This window comes from Eptesicus fuscus, chromosome 25, assembly GCF_027574615.1.
Source record: "Eptesicus fuscus isolate TK198812 chromosome 25, DD_ASM_mEF_20220401, whole genome shotgun sequence".
NCBI lineage: Eukaryota > Metazoa > Chordata > Mammalia > Chiroptera > Vespertilionidae > Eptesicus > Eptesicus fuscus.
In genome coordinates, this window is record NC_072497.1 from 9237657 (window position 1) to 9256586 (window position 18930).

The 18930-nt window shown below is 46.2% G+C and overlaps 1 protein-coding gene and 1 non-coding gene across 8 annotated transcripts in view; both read left to right on the forward strand.

Annotated features, from left to right (window-relative positions):
* The window catches only part of AKAP13 (A-kinase anchoring protein 13), a 184106-nt gene that overhangs the window by 140095 nt on the left and 25081 nt on the right, over positions 1-18930 (forward strand). For all 7 annotated transcript variants that reach the window (XM_028132592.2, XM_054713359.1, XM_054713358.1 and 4 more), the window contains 4 exons: positions 2051-2159; positions 6638-6680; positions 7617-7749; positions 13375-13549. In XM_028132592.2, coding sequence (XP_027988393.2) covers positions 2051-2159; positions 6638-6680; positions 7617-7749; positions 13375-13549 — 460 coding nt within the window. The remainder of the gene's footprint in view (positions 1-2050; positions 2160-6637; positions 6681-7616; positions 7750-13374; positions 13550-18930) is intronic.
* Positions 9652-9783, forward strand: LOC129148415 (small nucleolar RNA SNORA9). Its single transcript, XR_008555439.1, has one exon. It is a non-coding gene; the product is annotated as a small nucleolar RNA SNORA9 (small nucleolar RNA).

The following is an 18930-nucleotide window of genomic DNA, read 5'->3' on the forward strand; positions in this document are numbered from 1 at the left end:
AAGGGAACCATTTCTAACGAGCAAACAAAAAGCTCGACACCTGGATAGGTGAGTGGAGTTTTAGGTAGAAACAGTGAAACATTTCTTTTTTCTTTTTTTCCTTGTATTTATTGGGGTGACGTTAATTAATAAAATTATATAGGTTTCAGGTATATAATTCTACAATACATCATCTGTATGTGTGTGTGCACCACCCCACGTCAAGCCTCCTTCCTTCACTGTGTGTCCTCCCAATACCCTCTTCTCCCTCCCCCGCCCCGAAACATTTCTAATGAAACAAGCAAACAAAAACGTTCAACAGCCTGTGCCGTGAATAGGTGACAGGTTTGTATAGAAATTTAATTTTTATTGCTTCCTACTACACAGCAATGATGTGGCCGAATAAATTTGGCACCAGGGGGGTGGCCGTACTAGCCAATGTCCCCGAGGGCATTGAGGCCTAATGAAAAGCAAATTGAAGGCCTCGAGGGCTGTTACTGTGCCTCGCCTTCCTGCAGCTCTGCTCACTTACAGTTTGTATCCTGTGTGCAACCTCGGAGCTGGCACTCAAGCTCTTGTATCTCTGATGTGGACAAGTTGTCTGCAGCCTCCTTCCTGTTAGAAGTCTCCGCCTTTGCCTGAGGTCATGTTTCAGACCTCACAGTTGTATTGGAAACATAGCAACGGGGCCTCTGACTCCATGGTTACACAGGAAACAGCTCTAAATAATCAGAAGTCCTCAGTGCAGTCCAGTCCAGTCAATGCTACTAACGGGGTTTCATTGCTTCCCTCCAATGCAAGTCAGAAGGGGGCGGATTTCAGCCTGCCATGAAGGGAAGGGATTTATCATCACGTTATTAACCATTAGAACAGGCTCTCCAAACCACCGAAGTGGGCTGGGAACCACTGACTGATGCTATGTCAGAGCTGCTACTGCAGGAACCTCTTAAAGCTGCAGTGAGTTTACTGAGGGAGTTAAAGGATCCCATGTCGGTCTCCCTCATGTAGAGAAGCAATCTGATCTGAGAAGAGGAAGTGAGGAGATTTAGGCTTCTTTCCAGATACAGGGCTGCTTTGCTTGCCATCTTAAAACTCTTTTTCTTGCATCTCGGTTTCCAACTCTTTTAAAAATACATATACTTTGCCGAGACCGGTTTGGCTCAGTGGATAGAGCGTCGGCTTGCGGACTGAAGGGTCCCAGGTTCGATTCCGGTTAAGGGCATGTACCTTGGTTGCGGGCACATCCCCAGTAGGGGATGTGCAGGAGGCAGCTGGTCGATGTTTCTCTCTCATCGACGTTTCTAGCTCTCTATCCCTCTCCCTTCCTTCCTGTGAAAATCAATAAAATAAAAAAAAAAAAAAAAAAAAATACATATACTTTAAAAAACATTTTTATTGATTTCAGAGAGCAAGGGAGAGGGGGAGAGAGAAATATCAGTGATGAGAGAGAATCATTGACCGCTGCTTCCCCCATACCCTCTTGAGGATCGAGCCTGCAACCTGGGTGGGCATGTGCCCTGACAAGGAATCGGATCGTAACCTCCTGGTTCATAGGTCAACGCTCATCCACTAAGCCACACTGTCCAGCTGTTTCCAACGCTTTAAGATCAGAATATTATTACCGTATTTTCCGGTGTATAAGACGACTTTTTAACCCAGGAAAATCTTCTATACGCCCAGTCGTCTTATACGCCGGAAAATACGGTACTATACTTCTGTAAGAGATATTTAGGTTTTCAAAGAATAAGAACTGCAGCTTGTTTGATATTTCCAGTGAAATCTTTTACCTGATGATGCATTCAGCAGGTGTTAAACAAACCCTCAGTAAGTTTGAAACGTTGTTAGGTATTACTACCACCATAAAGGATGGATACGCTGATTACCCCCAGGATACAGATAAGAAACTAAGGCTCAGAAAGGATGAGTCACTTCTGGCAGTTGAGCAGCTGTGGAGTGGGGTCTGACTGTGTGCTGCCTTCCCTCCCTAGCGTGGGCTGGAAGGTGAAGTCTTGGGCTCATCTGGAATATGAGGGCACGTACTTAGAACCTGCTCTCCACTTTCTGTTTACAGACCTGTCACAGATCTAAACAACAGGGATTCAATTACTGCACGTCAGCCGTTTCTTCCACTTTGACAAAATCCGTCTCGTTAATGACAATCAGCCATCCAGGGTTCGACAGTGAGTATGCTCTTTTTAAAAAAAATTAGCTATTTTAACACTTATTCTTTTTTTTTTCTTTTCACTTTTACTCCCTATAACATTACCTTCCAAAATTTGCTTGCCTCTTCCTCTGCATGAATGGCTCATTATTTAAACAGAAAAGGGTAAAGAGGTTTCAGTTTGGTGATCTTCCTCCTCTTACTACCTAAATATCTCCTTAATACTTTATTATTGTATTTGGGGGCCTAAACCGGACACGTTTTTTAAAACTCGCTTTTGAAATAATTATAGACTCTAAAATGAGTTGCAAAAACAGTACAAAAATTCTTTACCTGGAGCCCCCAAATGTTAGCAGAGATGGTGCCCTTATATCATAAGGACACGGTCTTATTTCACCACAGTTCAGATATACGCCTTTTCCCCAGTGTTATTTTCCTGAGCTCTTCAAAAATGTCAAGTTCATGAAGGACAAAGATTGAGGTAGGGGTTTAGTTAAGTGAGTGCCTAGGAGTTATGTCTGAAACTGATTAATGCAATTGCATGCAATTTCTAGGGTTGTTTGCTAAGCAGTTGTATAGATGGCTGACTTCCTTAAGCACAGGGCGTTTGCAATGAAAGATGCTCAAAAACATATTTGCATTGGATCCAGGTATTGGTCACAGAAAGGCAGCTGTTCTTTGAGAAACTCACTTTTTGGTGTTACGAATAGTCAGTGTGAAATCTTAAAAACAATTTTTTTTCTAATATATTTTCGAATATAATGTGATAAGGCTTAAATGTAGATTTAAAGCTCTTGGCAGAGCCAGGTCCATCTTTCTCTGACCAGAGTTTTGACAATGTTAACGAAACTAGGACATGGTCCCTCGTGTTCTTTAAATGGCTTTGTCTAGTGAATACACTTGTCTAGGAGCAAAATCCTTTCTAGAATCAGCCTTCTCTCACTACTTTCCAGCTTTCGCCTTTGCTCTGTCGTCTTCCTTTAAAGAAATTGGCTGCTTCTTCCAGTCTTTCACGTTTGGACATTTCTGAAAGTGTACATTCCCTGAGCTGCCATCTGAAATGTCATGTATCATTTGTGAGATTAGAAAAACAGACAAACTCAGCCTTCCTTCTCAGCCGGATCCGTTGCAGAAATCCATTGATGTAGAGGAAAATACTGAGTAAAGGTGGTGACTCAAGTATTTCTGTCTCACTTTCTGGGCGGAAATCTAGACTGGCGGCAGCTCACTCTGGAACCACCCTGCGTGGGGAAGCTTCCCGACGCAGGTCCTCGGTTTGCCGCGTTGACGGGTGAACGCGATGGACTTGTCCACTCCTTTTAGAGGTCCGAGAGCTCCGGCGCTGCCTGTGTGGTGTGGGAAGATGCCGGCAGGGCTGCCCTCAGAGGACCCGCTCCAGGAAATGTGTGTAGCTTTTCTCCGCTTGCACCACAGAGGACTGGGTGGAGACTTACATAGTTTCCGGACAGAACTTAAGAATAAACTTCGGTTTCGCTGTGCAGAATAATTCTGGGCTTTGTTTTGTTTTTAATATTTTTATTTCATAAAGGAAGGAAGAGGGAGAGAGAGAGAGAAACATCAATGATGAGATAGAATCATTGATCAGCTGCCTCCTGCGCGCCCCCTACTGGGTGGGGATTGAGCCCGCAACCTGGGCTTGTGCCTTGACCAGGAATCGAACTTTGACCTCCTGGTTCATAGGTTGACGCCCAACCACACCAGCCGGGGTTAGAATGCTATTGGGAAAAGATAACATGGATAGATCTGTCAGTACAAAAGTTTAGTCAGGCAAATAAGAGTTTTTTTCTATTGGTCTTTCGATTAAATAAGTGTGGAATGTAGGCATAGTTAAGTGCATGTACGTATTATATATTTTATATTATATACCTACATACACACTTTAATCTGTGTTTAGCAATATCAGAGTTCAGACCAAAACAAAAGTAGGAATTTGCTAAGTGAATTAGTATGTGGGAAGCAGGGCTGAGGGATTTGGGCTTCTTATCTGAGGGCCGTGGAGTGACTTAGGTTGATTAAACTGATTAGTTCATTGAATGAAACACTTCAGAGAGACCACACTGAAGAGCGCGTTGGGTGGAGAAGCGGGCAGAGCAGTGACGGGCTGTTGCATGATTGCGATGAGCGTTTGGTGGCCTGACCCAGGCCTGGAGCAGTGGCATTGGGAAGAAGCTGATAGAGAATTCTAGAAGACCAAATCAGAAGGACTTGGCTGTGATGGCAGGACTCCAGGGCGCTGCCCACCTTTCAGTTTTCCCTAATGAGTTATCTTCAGGTCCCACTCACCCATGGGAGGGGTAGAGGGCAGGAGCAGATCTGGAGGAAGAGATGAGTTGATGGATGTGCCTTTTTGGTTGGAGCTGCGTGTGGGATACCCCTGCCGGAGAGCAGTGAGGTGAATGTGTCCCCGGCTCGAAGGGGAGGGGAGGCCTGAGAGAGAAGTTACGTGTCACCAGTGCACGTGGTGGGAGTGAGTGAGGAGCAGGAGAGCCAGGCTCGAGTCCTGAGCTCCGCTGCTGCTGCTGCTTTGCTTTGAAGGGAAAGGAAACTCCAGCCATACATTACGCCCCTTCAGAACTATTGTTTCCATAGCGTAAGGAGTCCATCGTGCTTAATGGATTTGTTAAGCTGCATTAGAATCCTCCTTATGCAGAAATGAGGACGCACTCGGGATAAATGGCATCGTTTGCCTAGACGGGAGTCCCACAGGCCAGTGACGTTACTCTGTGTGTGGGGGTTGGAGGGGCCTCTTCTAACGTCTCCCGTTAACCACTTCTCAGCGCAGCCGCAGCCGCAGCCCGCACGGCGGATCTCCTTCTCCGTCAGCATCTCTCCGCTCCTCCTTAAGTCTAAAACTCTCTTTTCTCTCGGCTCTTCCCATTCCAGTGAGGAGGAGGAGGAGCTGCAGAGTAAGTAGCGCCTTGGCTGTCCAGCGCTGCTCCCCAGGCTCTGACCGGCACTGAGAATGCTCCGGGCTCTGTACTAAGAAGCTGAGGGGGGCTTTTCTCCCCCTGCATGCCACCATCCTAAACCATTCGTCTTCATGCTTTGCTTGGGAGTTAATTTGGATAAAACCGTTTTTGTCCTCTGCACACTCCCTACACTGATTAACCCAGTGGCCTGACGCCAGGGCATGAGATACCGTCCCAGGACACAGAGGCCTTCAAAGGCTCAGCGGGTGTTCCCATCCCACCTCGTACCTTCTGTGACGCTGACCTCACAGAACTTGCCGTTTCATCAGGCACTTTCCCTTCCTCCTGGTTTTACTTGTTCTGTCTCATGGACAGATATCTAGATGTCCACTCCTGGTATTTAAACGCGAGTGTTAAACTTTTCCTTCTTGCCTTTTTCTCCTATTTTCTTTCCTTGGAACTCTGCCCCCCCTCCCCCTCCCACACACAGTCCTTTTTCTCACTGTAGGTTTCAGGTTAGTATGTTCTTATTGGACGTTACCCGGTTTAGAAACTTGACAAGGCTGTTTCATCTCAATGTATTCATAGTAGTGTGGGAAGTAGGTCAGCATGGCAGGTAAAACAGGGGCATTATTCCCACCTGTTATATGTGTACTGAGTAATAACTACAATTTTGCGTTTCTGTTCATAATCTAGAACAATTTGGGCGTTTAAGGGTTAATCATAATGATGTGCCCTCTGTTCTACTTATTGCCCTGCTGTCTGAGGCAGCCTTAGCTTTTTTATTTTCTTTGTTTTGAGAGGACGTTTATTAAGGCTGGGGACAGTGGGACGGGGAGGGCCTAGGATAAAGGAGGCAGCAGGGGAACCTCGGGGGGGCTTAGCCTTCGTCTTGACCCCCTGGTCCGGGAGTTGTGGAAGGAGAAAGGATGGACCTGCACTGCTAGGTTTATCAAGCACCATCCTGGAGAGGACCTCAGAATCTGTGTCACCCCCTCCTTTCCCCGATGAAATCCTGAGATCTCGGCCCAAGTTAGAGACACTCACTTGCACCAGCTCGGATGCTCCTTCCCGTTGACTAACCCAGCAATGCTCAGGAAAAGATCATGCCCATTAGCTAGGCTTTTAGTATAGAAATGTCTGAGTGCAAAATAAACAGCATGCCGCATATGACATCTAATTTCCTATTTTGTATTCTTCCTGTGACATCATCTATGAATGATGGCCAATAGGAACTGAATTTGGTAAGAACAAGAATTATGTAAAAATGTCTTTCGTATGTTTGAACATTAGGAAAAAATTCTTAATTTGGGGGTTGTTCTATTACTTGAATCCTGGATTAAACATTTGTCCCGGGAAATTCCCTCCCTATCATATAGTTCTCATTTAAAGGTTTCAAGTTTTATTTTCTTTCTACCAAACCCTTAGGAGGAGAAGGCAGCACACACTGGCTTTCAGATGCCATCTCTGCTTCATCTGGGTCACTGTAAACATTTTAGACATTTTCTCTGTCGTTTGGGTACAAGCCTTTGGTTCTAACTATTTTGCCGCCATTTTTGTGTTCCAGGTTCCCGGTCTTTCCACAACACCAGCGCTAATCTGACAGAGAGGTACTAGACATTTCTCTGTTACTCCTTTTCCCAAGGGGGAAGTGAAGAGAATCCAAACTGTGTTGTGGCATTTAATTAACTGAGTTCATTGGGTTCTTGCTTTTTTAACACCATTTTGTGTGTGTGTGTGTGTGTGTGTGTGTGTACACAGTAGTCCCCCTTGTCCTCAGGGGCTACATTCCAAAATCCCCAGGGCTGCCTGAAACTGCAATAGTACCAAACACTAGGTATACTGTATTTTTTCTATATAGACATACGAATGATAAAGTTTACACACTGAGTGGCCAGATTATGATGATCTCTGAACACATAATAATCTGGCCACTCAGTGTATATCCTATATAATAAAAGGCTAATATGCAAATTGTCCCCTCGACCAGCAGGCAGGCCGGTCAACTGCCCATGTCCCCTCCCCCTGGCCAGGCTGGCCGGACACGACCCATGCACGAATTCATGCACCAGGCCTCTAATATATATATACTGAGTGGCCAGATTATTATGCATTCAGAAATCATCATAATCTGGCCACTCAGTGTAAATTAGGCACAGTGAGAGATTAGCAATAACTATAAAAATAGTATAGTTATAATAATAGATGGTAATAAAAGTTGTGTGAATACGGTCTTTCTTGAAGTCTCTTACTGTCCTGGACTCCCCCTTCTTGTGATAATGTGAGATGATACGGTGCCTTTGGCAGCAGGACATGGGCATTGTGGAGGCTGTTCTCTGACGTTATTGTATCAAATGTTCAGCAGCCCCTGCCCCCTCTCACTCTGCCTCCCGTTTCCATGTGAGTACATCAGGCACCTGACTCGTAGCTACACTGACACCTGACCAGAATGGGCATGAAGAAGGATGTAGAAGATGTTTTAACTTTTTAAAAATAGCTTCTGTAGTCTTTTTCTTTTCAAAACCAGTCTTCTTGTTTTTATCTAGTATAACAGAGGAGAACTACAGCTTCCTACCACAGAGCCCCTCCAAGAAAGACTTCGAAGGGAAGAGTGGAACAAAAGTCAGCCGCACTTTCAGCTACATCAAGAATAAAATGTCCAGCAGCAAAAAGAGCAAAGTAAGTGCCATTGGTCCAGCCGGCGTGGGTCCGTGGTGAGCCTTGATCCATGAACCAAGAGGTCACCAGTTCTGTTTCCGGTCAGAGCACATGCCGGGGTTGTGGGCTCTATCCCCAGTGAGGGGTGTGCGGGAGGCAGCGATCAATGATTCTCTCTCATCATTGATGTTTCTACCACTCTTGCCTTCTCCCTCTCTGAAGTCAATAAAAATATATTAAAAAAAAAAAAAAAAAAAAGACTGAACTAAGAAACTGGAACCTGACCTTTAAAAAAAGTCCCAGCCTCCTCCTTTCACAGAATGAAGTGCAAAGAAGTGTGTTTGCGGCCACAGAACTAGATAATACTAAGGCAGAGCCTCGTGTGGTCAACTTCCAGCAAGTAGTTCTTGACGTTTCAGGCTCATCCTTCAACAAATCTGTCACTAAATAGTGTCCTTTTCTTTTTAACTCTTTTCATAATCTCAGAGAACTAGAGTTTACTAGTGGGAGGTGAAGAGAAAGGGCAGGAGAAAAGGAAGTCTGTCATCACTGGCAGAAACTGTATCTGTTGACCTCTTGTCCAAATGGCAACACCCTTATGCAATGAGGTGGTTCCTCTTTCTCTCTTGGCTTCAAGATTTAATCTCGGGGGGCTAGTGCTATCTCTAGCAGTGGAAACCTCGAAAATTGCAAGTCTGTAACCTTGATTGCAATCTATTTCATATTCTCCGATGTTTAGAGTACCCCGGTGGCCAAATATATTAAGAGGTTTAAAAGTCACCTTCCATAATTGTTGCTACCTAACTTTAAATAGGATTGTTTTAGAACCTCCAGTAGAACATTTTAGCTTTTGTCAATGTACCAAGCGATAGTAAGAAATAGGGGAAATACTGAAGCAATACAACTTTAAAATATAGTTTTTATTGATTTCAGAGAGGAAGGGATTTGGAGAGAGATAGAAACATCAATGATGAGAGAGAATCATGGATCGGCTGCCTCCTGCACGGCCCCTACTGGGGATCCGGCCCACGATCCGGGCATGTGCCCTGACCAGGAATTGAACCGTGACCTCCTGGTTCATAGGTCAATACTCAGCGACTGAGCCACACAGGCCAGAGTAACATTTTTAAGTTACATTAATACCCTGGTTTTATATGTCATTGCACTAACAGTAGAGCGTTATTATGCAAAAGTATTTTATTCTCTAAACCAATGATTTTCAACCAGTGATTTTCAACCAGTGTGCTACGAGAATGTTTAGAACAAGCAGTACCTGAGTATTTAGTCCGGGCTCTGACCTCTTTTCCCTTAGATTGTCAAATAAAAAGATGACAACAGCCTACACACCATCAGGTGTCCAGTGTGAGTGCAGTGCCACGGGATTTTAGCGCTTAGTTCATGTTTGCCATGAGATGGAAAAGGTTGAAAATCGCTGCTCTGAATGATAACACAGAAACAAGTGGATAATTTCTTAGTTCTTGAACAATGTGACTTTTCCATAATGCTAAAAAACTAGAAATGCTATTTTTACGAAAAGGACACATTTTTACTTTTAAATTATTTTTTAAAGAGATATTACTGGAGCTCATCTCATCTGTTTTTATTGATGTACAATATAAGCATTCCTGCTTTTAAAGGGAAAATTTCAGCATTTTCTGAGGATTATATTAAATCACCACCTCTGATTCTTCCTAAAGTCTCTAGAAGTGGTTTGGAAATTTCTACTTTCCTTATAATTAAGGATCATATATAGACATATAAAGTAATTTGAAGTTATTAACCAAGATATATTACAGTCATTATGTTAATTTGTTACGTTAGTTTTAAATATATGGTAATAAACAGTTATATGATATTCAGAGGATCCCAGAGCCCGCCGCTGGGTGGCTGACGGTGCCTCTTCTGGGTAATACAGTTTGCCTGCTGCAAGCCTCCAGCGTGCTTGGGTCTGGGGTGACCCTGTGCATTCCTACAGTGCTTGCCAGAACATTTTGGAACGGTTTGAGGCCTTGCCCTGCTGTATCCGGAGCAAGGTTATAGAAATTTCAGACAGTCGCAAAAAAAAAAAAAAAGTACAGTTTGCCTGTAGCTACATACACACAGGGTTTGAGAAATTGAGACCCATCTTCACATGTCCTTTTAAGAATTATCAGTAGGTGGCATGAGTTACAGGTAAATGTATTGTTTTCGAAAGGCGGAGAGCCTAAACAGGAAGTGGGACAGGAAGACGGGCAGTTTCTGCTTTTGTCTCTCAGTACCTTTGACAGAGAGGACTGTTTCCTGCTAAGTAAGCTGCTTGCTACAGAGCGTTCAGACACAGTGCGCACACACAGAATGTTCTCGCTCACAGGGGCGTGGGCGGCCCCCTTGAAGCCAGCCTGCCACACAGCTGTCCTCTGCAGACACCGGGGCCATGGTCAGCAGTGTTAGGCAGATGCCTCATCTCACCGATGCCTTCTTGGAGGTCGGCAGCGCGACAGGTTGCATAATCACAGCCTGCTTCCCAGTTGTCCAGAGTGTCTCTGATTTATAAAAAAAAATTCAATTGCTTGTCTAATGCTTTTCATAAAATGAGGCATTTGTTTTTAATTCTTTTGTTGTTGTTAATCCTCACCCGAGGATATTTTTCCATTGATTTTTAGAGAGAGTGGAAGGGAGACGGAGAGAGAGAGAAACATTGATGTGAGAGAGACACATCCATTGGTTGCCTCCTCCACACGCCCCGACCAGGGCTGGGGATCTACTCTGCAACCAAGGCACTTGCCCTTGACCGAAATCAAACCCAGGACCCTTCAGGCCACGGCTGACGCTGTAGCCACTGGCCAGGGCAAGGCATCTGTTTTTAAATAGGTAAGATGTATTCCTTCGCTTCTAGCGTTAACAAATTGGCTTCCATCCTTGTCAGAGTTCCCATCCCACACACACACTGTGTTTTGGGGAGTTAGTTTTGTTTCATTTCCTGTGTCCCCATCACTAGGGTAGTTGGCTTCCAGGCAGCATTCAAATGGTTAAGCTTGTGTTAAGGAAGCCAGCAGCCTCCCCCTCCCTCCTTCCTCCTCCCTCCCTTTCTCAACCCGTCCTGGCTTCCTCTGAAGGTTTCTCTAATGGCAGCGCGAAGCTGCTGGGCTCGACCCGGCTGGCATGAGCCCCTCCTCCTGTGAGAGCACCTTTCCTGGCATGGCGGTCCATCATGTCGGTCAAATGGGGTCGGTTCTATGATGTACCCCAAATAACAGTGAGGTTCATAGGATCAAAACATGGGGAGGTAAGAGCTGGCTTCTTTAAAGCGCTGAATGCTAATAGACACAGAGACAATGGAGTTGATTGTCTTGTTTTATCCTTGGAAGGACTGCTTTGGGTTGTTGTAAGGATGAGGATATTATTTGTTACATATTCAGACTTGAAAGTCATTGCAAGGTTTGAGGGAATAAGTTGCAATAGATTTGTTTTACTCTTGGAGCATGCATTAGCTTTCTTGAGCAGCAAGTCAGGTGCTTTTCAGATGAACATTGTGTGTGTGTATATGGAAAAGCCTTCAACAAAATTTTGTTCAAAGAAAGAAATTACTTGAAAAACTTCATTTTTGTTATTGACTTTTATTAGAGCTTTATGTCTTTAGCGGTTACTAATTTCCCCTCAGAACAGCTTCCTGTTTTGTAAAGTGAAGTACAGTAGTTTCTCTCCCTTCCTCTCTTGTTATTTTTTTATAGTTCTAAAGTGTAGCAATTCGGTGCTTAGATTTTTATTGTGTGTTCTGCTAAAAAGGACTTTGCCTGCACCATAGACTTAGCAAACAGTCATCGTTTCGGTTCTGAGTAGCAGGCGGGAGACCTGGGTTCTGCTGATCGCTTGCTGTGTGACCTTTTGTGAGTCAACAAGCCTCTCCGGCTCCTGGCAGGGGAATGACGTGAACGGAGCGGAGCTGCAGGGTCGGCATCGTCATGCCAGCTGGGAATTACTCGTGTGTGGCCGCAAATGCAGTATTCACCACCTCTAAGCTAATAACTAGGACTTACTGACTCCTTGGGTTTTTGTGAGAAAATGTATGTAAATTGCTTTTGACAGTGCTTGGCACATAGGAGCTATTCAAATATTTAGCTGCTCTTGCTCTAACCGGTTTGGCTCAGTGGATAGAGCGTCGGCCTGCAGACTGAAGGGTCCCAGGTTCGATTCCGGTCAAGGGCATGTACCTTGGTTGCGGGCACATCCCCAGTAGTGGGGTGTGCAGGAGGCAGCTGATCAGTGTTCCTCTCTCATCGATGTTTCTAACTCTCTATCCCTCTCCTTCCCTCTCTGTAAAAAAATCCATAAAATATTTTTTAAAAATTTAGCTGCTCTTTATCTTTATTAGTTGTAAATGGGAAGCACAATGCCCCCCCCCCCCCACCACACACACACACACAGAGTTGCTGAATCAGATGAAAGAGTGTGTGGAAGGCGTTGACTCAGACTGTGAGGCCTTCAGTAGTGGTCATTATCACTGGCTTTGGGGTGCTCATTTTCCAGGAGGTTTTTTAGATTGCAACAACAGAATTGTGTTCCCTGGAAAACGGCACCCACAGGTGGTGATTAGAGGACCACTGAGTGCATTCTTCCTCCTCTGTGGCTTGTAGTTCACGGTCTAGTTGGTGTGAAAGGAAGCTCGTCAGTTGGCATTGATGAGCCAGCTGAATGCGCTGACAGTGCTGAGTGACCTTTACGTTGTTGACTTTAAATTCCTCCTCCCCTCAATTTGAAAACTGGGCCGACGTGAACATCGTGAACCTTGGAATTCCAGTGAGTAAAACTGAACATGTATATGTGGGTGGGTGTGTCATACTTCTGGCTAGAGTGAGGGCGACACCCTCAGAGACGTGTCCTCACTTGGGGTTTGTGATGGGTGTAGGAAGTCAGAGAGGAACCTCGGCCGTTTTTTGTGCCCCTCCATCATCTTCCTCTCCCTCAGGCTGCTCCCGAGTTCCCGCTGCCCCTCTGCCCCGGGCCTGCAGCTGGCCCCCAGCTCCCTGCTCGCTGCTGTGCGGCTGTGCTTGGGTTCTCGGCCTCTGCAGACGCCGCCTTCTCTAGCACCGGGACCTCTTTCCGGTGTGGGCCCTGGCCATGGTGTTTGTCGGGGTAAAGAAGCACTGAGCAAGCCAGTGACAGAGCTGCTTCGCCTGGCCAGTCTTCCTGTGGTTTTTCACAAGTTAATTTTTAAAAAAAGGTTGCCCTGGCCGGTGTTGGTCAATGGTTAGAGCGTGAGCCTGCACACCGAAGGGTCACAGGTTTGATTCCTAGTCAAGGCCCCTACCTGGGTTTCTGGCAGACACCCGGGTTGCAGTTTAGCTCCCTGCCCCCAGTCGGGGCCACGTGTGCGAGGTGGCCAATCCATGTGTCTGTCTCCCAACTGATGCTTCTCTCTCCCTCCTTCCCTCCCTCCATATTCTCTCCCTCCCATCTATTCTTCCTGAAGAAGCAATGGGGAAAATATCCTCAGGTGAGGATTACCAAAACATAAAAATAAAATAAACCGTAAGTTGTCTAGGACAGCGTTCCTAACTTTGGTTCCAAGCATTCGCCCACCACGGCTGACCACGTGCCATCTGGGTGGCTCAGGGGAAGGGAAGGCCTTCCAGCGTTCCGTTCACCATTGATTCTCTTCTGCGGCAGGAAAAGGAGAAAGAGAAAGAGAAAACCAAGGAGAAGGAGAAGGATTCCAAAGAGAAGGACAAGGACAGGAAGCTCCTCAACGGCCACTCTTTCAGTGCCATTCCCGTCGTGGGCCCCATCAGCTGCAGCCAGTGCGCGAAGGCCTTCACCAGCAAGGACGCCTACACTTGTGCACGTAAGACGCGCTTCCTCCCGTCCGCGCTCTCGGACGCTCCGTTCTCGTTTCCTGGCCACCCTGCCCTACCTCTTCCTCCTTTAGATGGAGAAGTAGCCCTTTTTGTGTCTTTCTTTAAACACCCCTGAAGAAGGACATTCTAGGTGGAGAACATAGAGCCTGTTTTTTTTCAGAGAGCTCCAATTTCAGACATTCTGTCCTGCTGGCTCTCAGCCCCAGAACGGTCTCATAGGCCCCACCCTAAGAGCCACCAGTCGTCCCAGGTCAGGTCAGCGTGCTCCGTTTTATTCTGGAACCTGGTGTGAGCAGCAGCAGCCTGCCCGCAGCCAGGTGTGCAGACGGCCAAGGGAGACTCCTTTGTGCAGGGGTGTTCCATGCGACCATCGCCAACCTGCTGAAAACCACCTGGAACCCCGGTCTGTTCCCTGAGCATGGTTCCTGGTTTTCTTTTCTTTTTTTTATTTATTTTTTTTAGATATTTTTATTGATTTCGGAGAGAGAGAGAGAGAGAAACATCAATGATGAGAATCATTGATCGGCTGCGTCCTGCACGCCCCCTACTGGGGATCAAGCCCACAACCTGGGCATGTGCCCTGACCGGGAATCAAACCGTGACCTCCTGGTTCATTGGTTGACGCTCAACCGCTGAGCCACTCTGGCCGCCGAGCCACTCGGGGCGGGTGGTTCCTGCTTTTGATAAGATGCTGCTCTGAGATGGAGATTGGCTGATTGTTTCTGTCAAGGACCAGATAGCAGATATCTTAGACCTGGCGGCAACCACTACAGCATTGTGCGGTTTTAATGCAAAATCAGCGTAGACCATGCCGAAACCAATGAGCATGACTGGGTCCCGGTAAACTTCCTTTATGGACGGTGGAATGGAATTGTATGTAATTTTCATGTGTTAGGACATATTAATCTTTTTTACTTTTCCAAACATTTAAAAATGTGAAAACCCTTGGTAGCTCATGGACACACGAAAGTAGGTCATGGGCCGGCGTTGACCCACATGCAGTCATTCGCGGTACCCTGCTCCACGGCACGACGCCTAAAAACGTTGCACAGGCAGAAAGTGACGGTGTTGGTAGCACACACCCAGGCAAACCAAGGAGGCTGCTGTGGTCAGAGGGGACCAGTCTGGAGACCCAGCGGCCCTGAGCCCAGCCAGTCGCCGGACGGCTAAGGCGATCGGCATCGTGTCATCCCTGTGAACAGTTCAGACTAAGTAGTGACTAATTCAGACTGCAAGAAGCACTTCTCCGACTGTGACGTCATGACATTATCTGGTTTTGGGTCATTTGTGTGGAGTGTCCCAAGTGATCTGTTACTAAAAATAGTGACCTTGCTGAAATTGGGAATTTTGTAAAGTTCATTTGAGCAGATTCGAAGTTTATTGCAATAATAATTCCCATCCCTTTCCTGAGCAGAACAGCTAACACATAGCCCACAGCTGATCTTCTCTGTGCTACAGAGGTGGTGACTTTTTAGGGCTGGCTGTATCACTCACATTCTTGTAAAATTACTTCTCTGGATATATTATACCCCAAATGTTGTCTGCAGCCATATTTGTCTTACTGTGCAATTTATTTATTTTTAAAAATTACTTTAATTGATTTTTTTTAGAGAGGAAGAGAAAAGGATAGAGAGGTGGAAACATTGATGAGAAACATCAGTCGGCTGCCTCCTGCACGCCCCCCACTGGGGATCAAGCCCACAACCTGGGCATGTGCCCTGACCAGGAATCAGACTGGTGACCTCTTGGTTCATGGGTCAATGCCTAACCACTGAGTCACACCGGCCGGGCAAGATCAGATTTCTTGATTGGCAGTATGAAATGGAAAGAACCAGACAGCAGAAAGGAACAGTTTGGTAGGGCCAGTGTGCACCTAAGGTTCAAAAATACATTTTAAATTTGCGTACCAGGCCTCCCCCCGCAAATTGAGGCACTCCTGGCCTCACTGTAGCTTAGCGCTCACTTCCAGGGGTAGTTAGTGGTGGCATGAAGGTTTATGTGTGACAGTGTGCTCAGCCTGTCACTTAACAAAATGATGAGGGGAGAACCAAGGCTTGAGAGGAAAGGAGCACTGAGTAGTCATGTTCCCAAAGAAGCAAAAGGAATGAAGTCATGGGCTGGTCCCCGCTTCCTGAAGGACAGCCTGCAGTGAGGATTGTGTGTCTGAGGCCCCATCTGTTATCTCGGCAGGAAGTGGAAAATCTGAGTAATTCGGGGACTCGGTCTTTTTTCCCTTCGCTCCATCCCCTCGTGTTCAGGATCTTCCCAGGAGTCTCAGGAATTGTAGCTTCCAGTCGGCCACTTGCCTCCCCTGTGTCCTTAGCTTCCTTTGCTTTAGCAGAACTCTCTTTTCGGACCCTGAGCCTCAGACTTCAAGCAGCTGCGCAGCCAGTACTGACTTGTGGTTTCGAAGCCCAGCCACATAGTGCATCATGATGGCGTTGTGATGGCCGGTATTGATTTGCACCTTCTTCCAAACGTCTTGAGTCACTTTCACGGTTCGATTTCTCATCCGGGCACATGCCCCGGTTGCGGGCTCAATCCTCAGTGGGGGGCGTGCAGGAGGCAGCCAATCCATGATTCTCTCTCTTCATTGATGTTTCTCTCTCTCCTTCTCCCTTCCTCTCTGAAATCAATAAGAATATATTTTAAATAAAGATACCCTCTTGCATGCAAATACTAATAGGTTCAGTTGGATAGAATGTCCCCAAGCAAGTCAGCATCTCTTAACTCCACTGGAATCCAGAGCTGAGTCCCTGATGTGGACGTGGGCGGAAATGCTCATGGTCACGGGCACAGGAGCAGCCGGGAGCAGGGCCGCCAGCATAGGCCTCTCGTGGCCGCCTCTGGGGCGTGGGGACTGCAGTGGAAGCACCGAAGGAAGGAAGCCCCTTGTCAGGACCTCACAGCGATTGAATTTAGGAGAAACCTGGCATTTCTGTTTGCGTCTCATTGTTGTAGTTGTGTGTTTTTTGTTTTTTTTTAATTTTGATTTCGTTTTTGATCCGAAATCAGAATTCAACTCGTGATTTAGGATCAGGTCACCTTGATGGGAGAGGAGGGGCGGTTCTCCCTTCCCCAGTTGCGTGGAGCCCTCTGAGCCGCCTGCCAGCCGCTCTCTCCAGCGGCCTCAGCGATGTGGTTGTTGGAATGCTTGGTGGAGTCCTGCAGAGGAATCTGTTATGTTTGGGTTTTTGGATTTGGCCAGTGGTTCTGTTTTTGTTTGCTTTAAACAGATGTAAAATGATACTGAGATTATTGTTGATTCATTTTCTGTTGTGTTAGCAGCTTCTGAGTACTTTTGTGGTAGGCTGTTTCTCTTGATTAAAAAAATAAACAAGTAGACCAGCTGCGATCTAAGCAGGAAACATAAGAGTTCAGGGTGTGTGTGATGGTTGGGTTTCACTTTGGGTTTGAAAGGCAGGTCTCTAGACAGGCCTTTTCTCACATGTAGAGTGCGTTCCTTACATGAAATAGTAAAATACATATAATTGATTAAAGAAGTTCATTGTTTAGGGAAAAGGAAGATTTGAAAGAAGCGCCTAATAGAGCCAATTATTGATCAGAGAGGGAGCATTTTCATTTTGTTTTTCTTCTACTTAACTGAATGTCATGTATTGTCTCTTAAAGATACCAATATAAGCCCTGGCTGGTTGCTCAGTGTTAGTGCGTCAGCCGCCTGACTGAAGGGGCTCAGGTTCGATTCCGGCCAAGGGCTCGTATCTTGGTTGCAGGCTCGGTCCCGGGCCCTGGTTGGGGTGCATGTGGGAGGCAACCAATCAATGTGTCTCTCTCACATCGATGTTTCTCTCTCTCTGTCTCTCCCCCTCCCTACCACTCTCTCTCAAAATCAATGAAAAAATATTCTTAAGTAAGGATTAACAACAATAAAATAATAATACCATTGTAAGAATACAGATTGATGTCTTAGATATCTGAATTTGATGGTGATCCTTAGCCACGATAAGCCAGAAAAAATGTTTCTACATATTGCAAACCATCTCCTCCATCTCGCTGCGGCATCTGTTCGATTCTTGTCTGCGTGTTCTTACGAAAATGCTGTTACAGGAGGCCTTCAGCTAGGATGAGTTGGCTCTTTTTTGTGGCTTTCCTCTTGTTCTGTACCTCGGCCTGTGGTTATTACACCAGCTACCGAGCACGTCTTACAGGCCTTTGCCTCTGAGCTTCGTCCATCCAGACCAGGCAGCGTCTCCCACGCCCACAGATGGCTCCCGAGACGGGGCAGAAAGGATTGTGGAGCACGTATTTCTCAGCTGCTCCTATGGAAGCGGTTTGTGTTGTTCGTGTTGCTTTAGTTTGCTCGGTTAGGTTTGAAATGATAGGAAGAAGTTGCACCTTTCTGTCCTTAAGTAAACTAAATCTTCAAAAAAAAACAAGTTGTTTTTTTTTTACTTCAGAGAGGAAGGGAGAGGGAGAAAGAGATAGAAACATCAATGATGAGAGAGAATCATCATCAACCAGGCGTGTGCCCTGACCAGGAATCAAACTGTGACCTCTGCAGGGGGTTCATGGGTTGATGATGAACCACTGAGCCACACCGGCCGGACATATAACTCTTTCTTTAACCTGTGACCTCAGGAAGCATCAGAATAATCAGAACTTTGAGGCATATGTCCTAAAGGTCAGTGGCCTGCAGTCTGAGAAGCCCCTTCCTCCAGAGTGCTGACTGCGTGGAACCGGAGAAGGTGAGCCCTCGCTCGGGGGCAGTCCATGTTCATGGATTCTGTAACTCCGGGTCCTTGGGCCTGGCCCCTCCTCTTCACCGTCATGAGCTGATCCTCCTCAGATGCTCTCATTAATGGGTGGTTTTATTTGTCTGCAGAAAGAGAAGGAATGTATAGTATATAACGTTCCCCAAAGATTTGAGGTGGTCGATGGCAGAGCTTAAAGAGGAAAAACAGCAGCAACAGATAAGATGGTAGTGCCCAGCTCTGTGGGTTTTCCTTGTCTTGTGTTTGATGCCGATTCCCTTCATGGAAGTGGAAGTCGGGGTAGTTTGCTCTTTTAAGCTGAGAGGAGTCTAATTGAGGGGTGGGCTCTGTTCCCATCACTCTCTGTGCCAAGACCTCTTGCGAGAATTTTGAAAAATGAAGGCGTATTGCTTACTGCTGTTAGGAAATCGTCTTTAACAATAAGTAAAAGGCCAGATAATTCTTTGCCTTCCCTAACAACATGGTATGGTTTGTGGCAGGGAGCTTGAAAAAGTAATAGATTTGTCTCTGCAGCTTGTGTTCTTGGTAAATGTCTGTTTTCCAAAACAGAGAATAAGGTTTTAGCCTCATGACTCTGGCCGATGCGAGTGGGGCAGCAGTTCCTAAGTCACCCACGCACACCGCTGAGCCCGTGG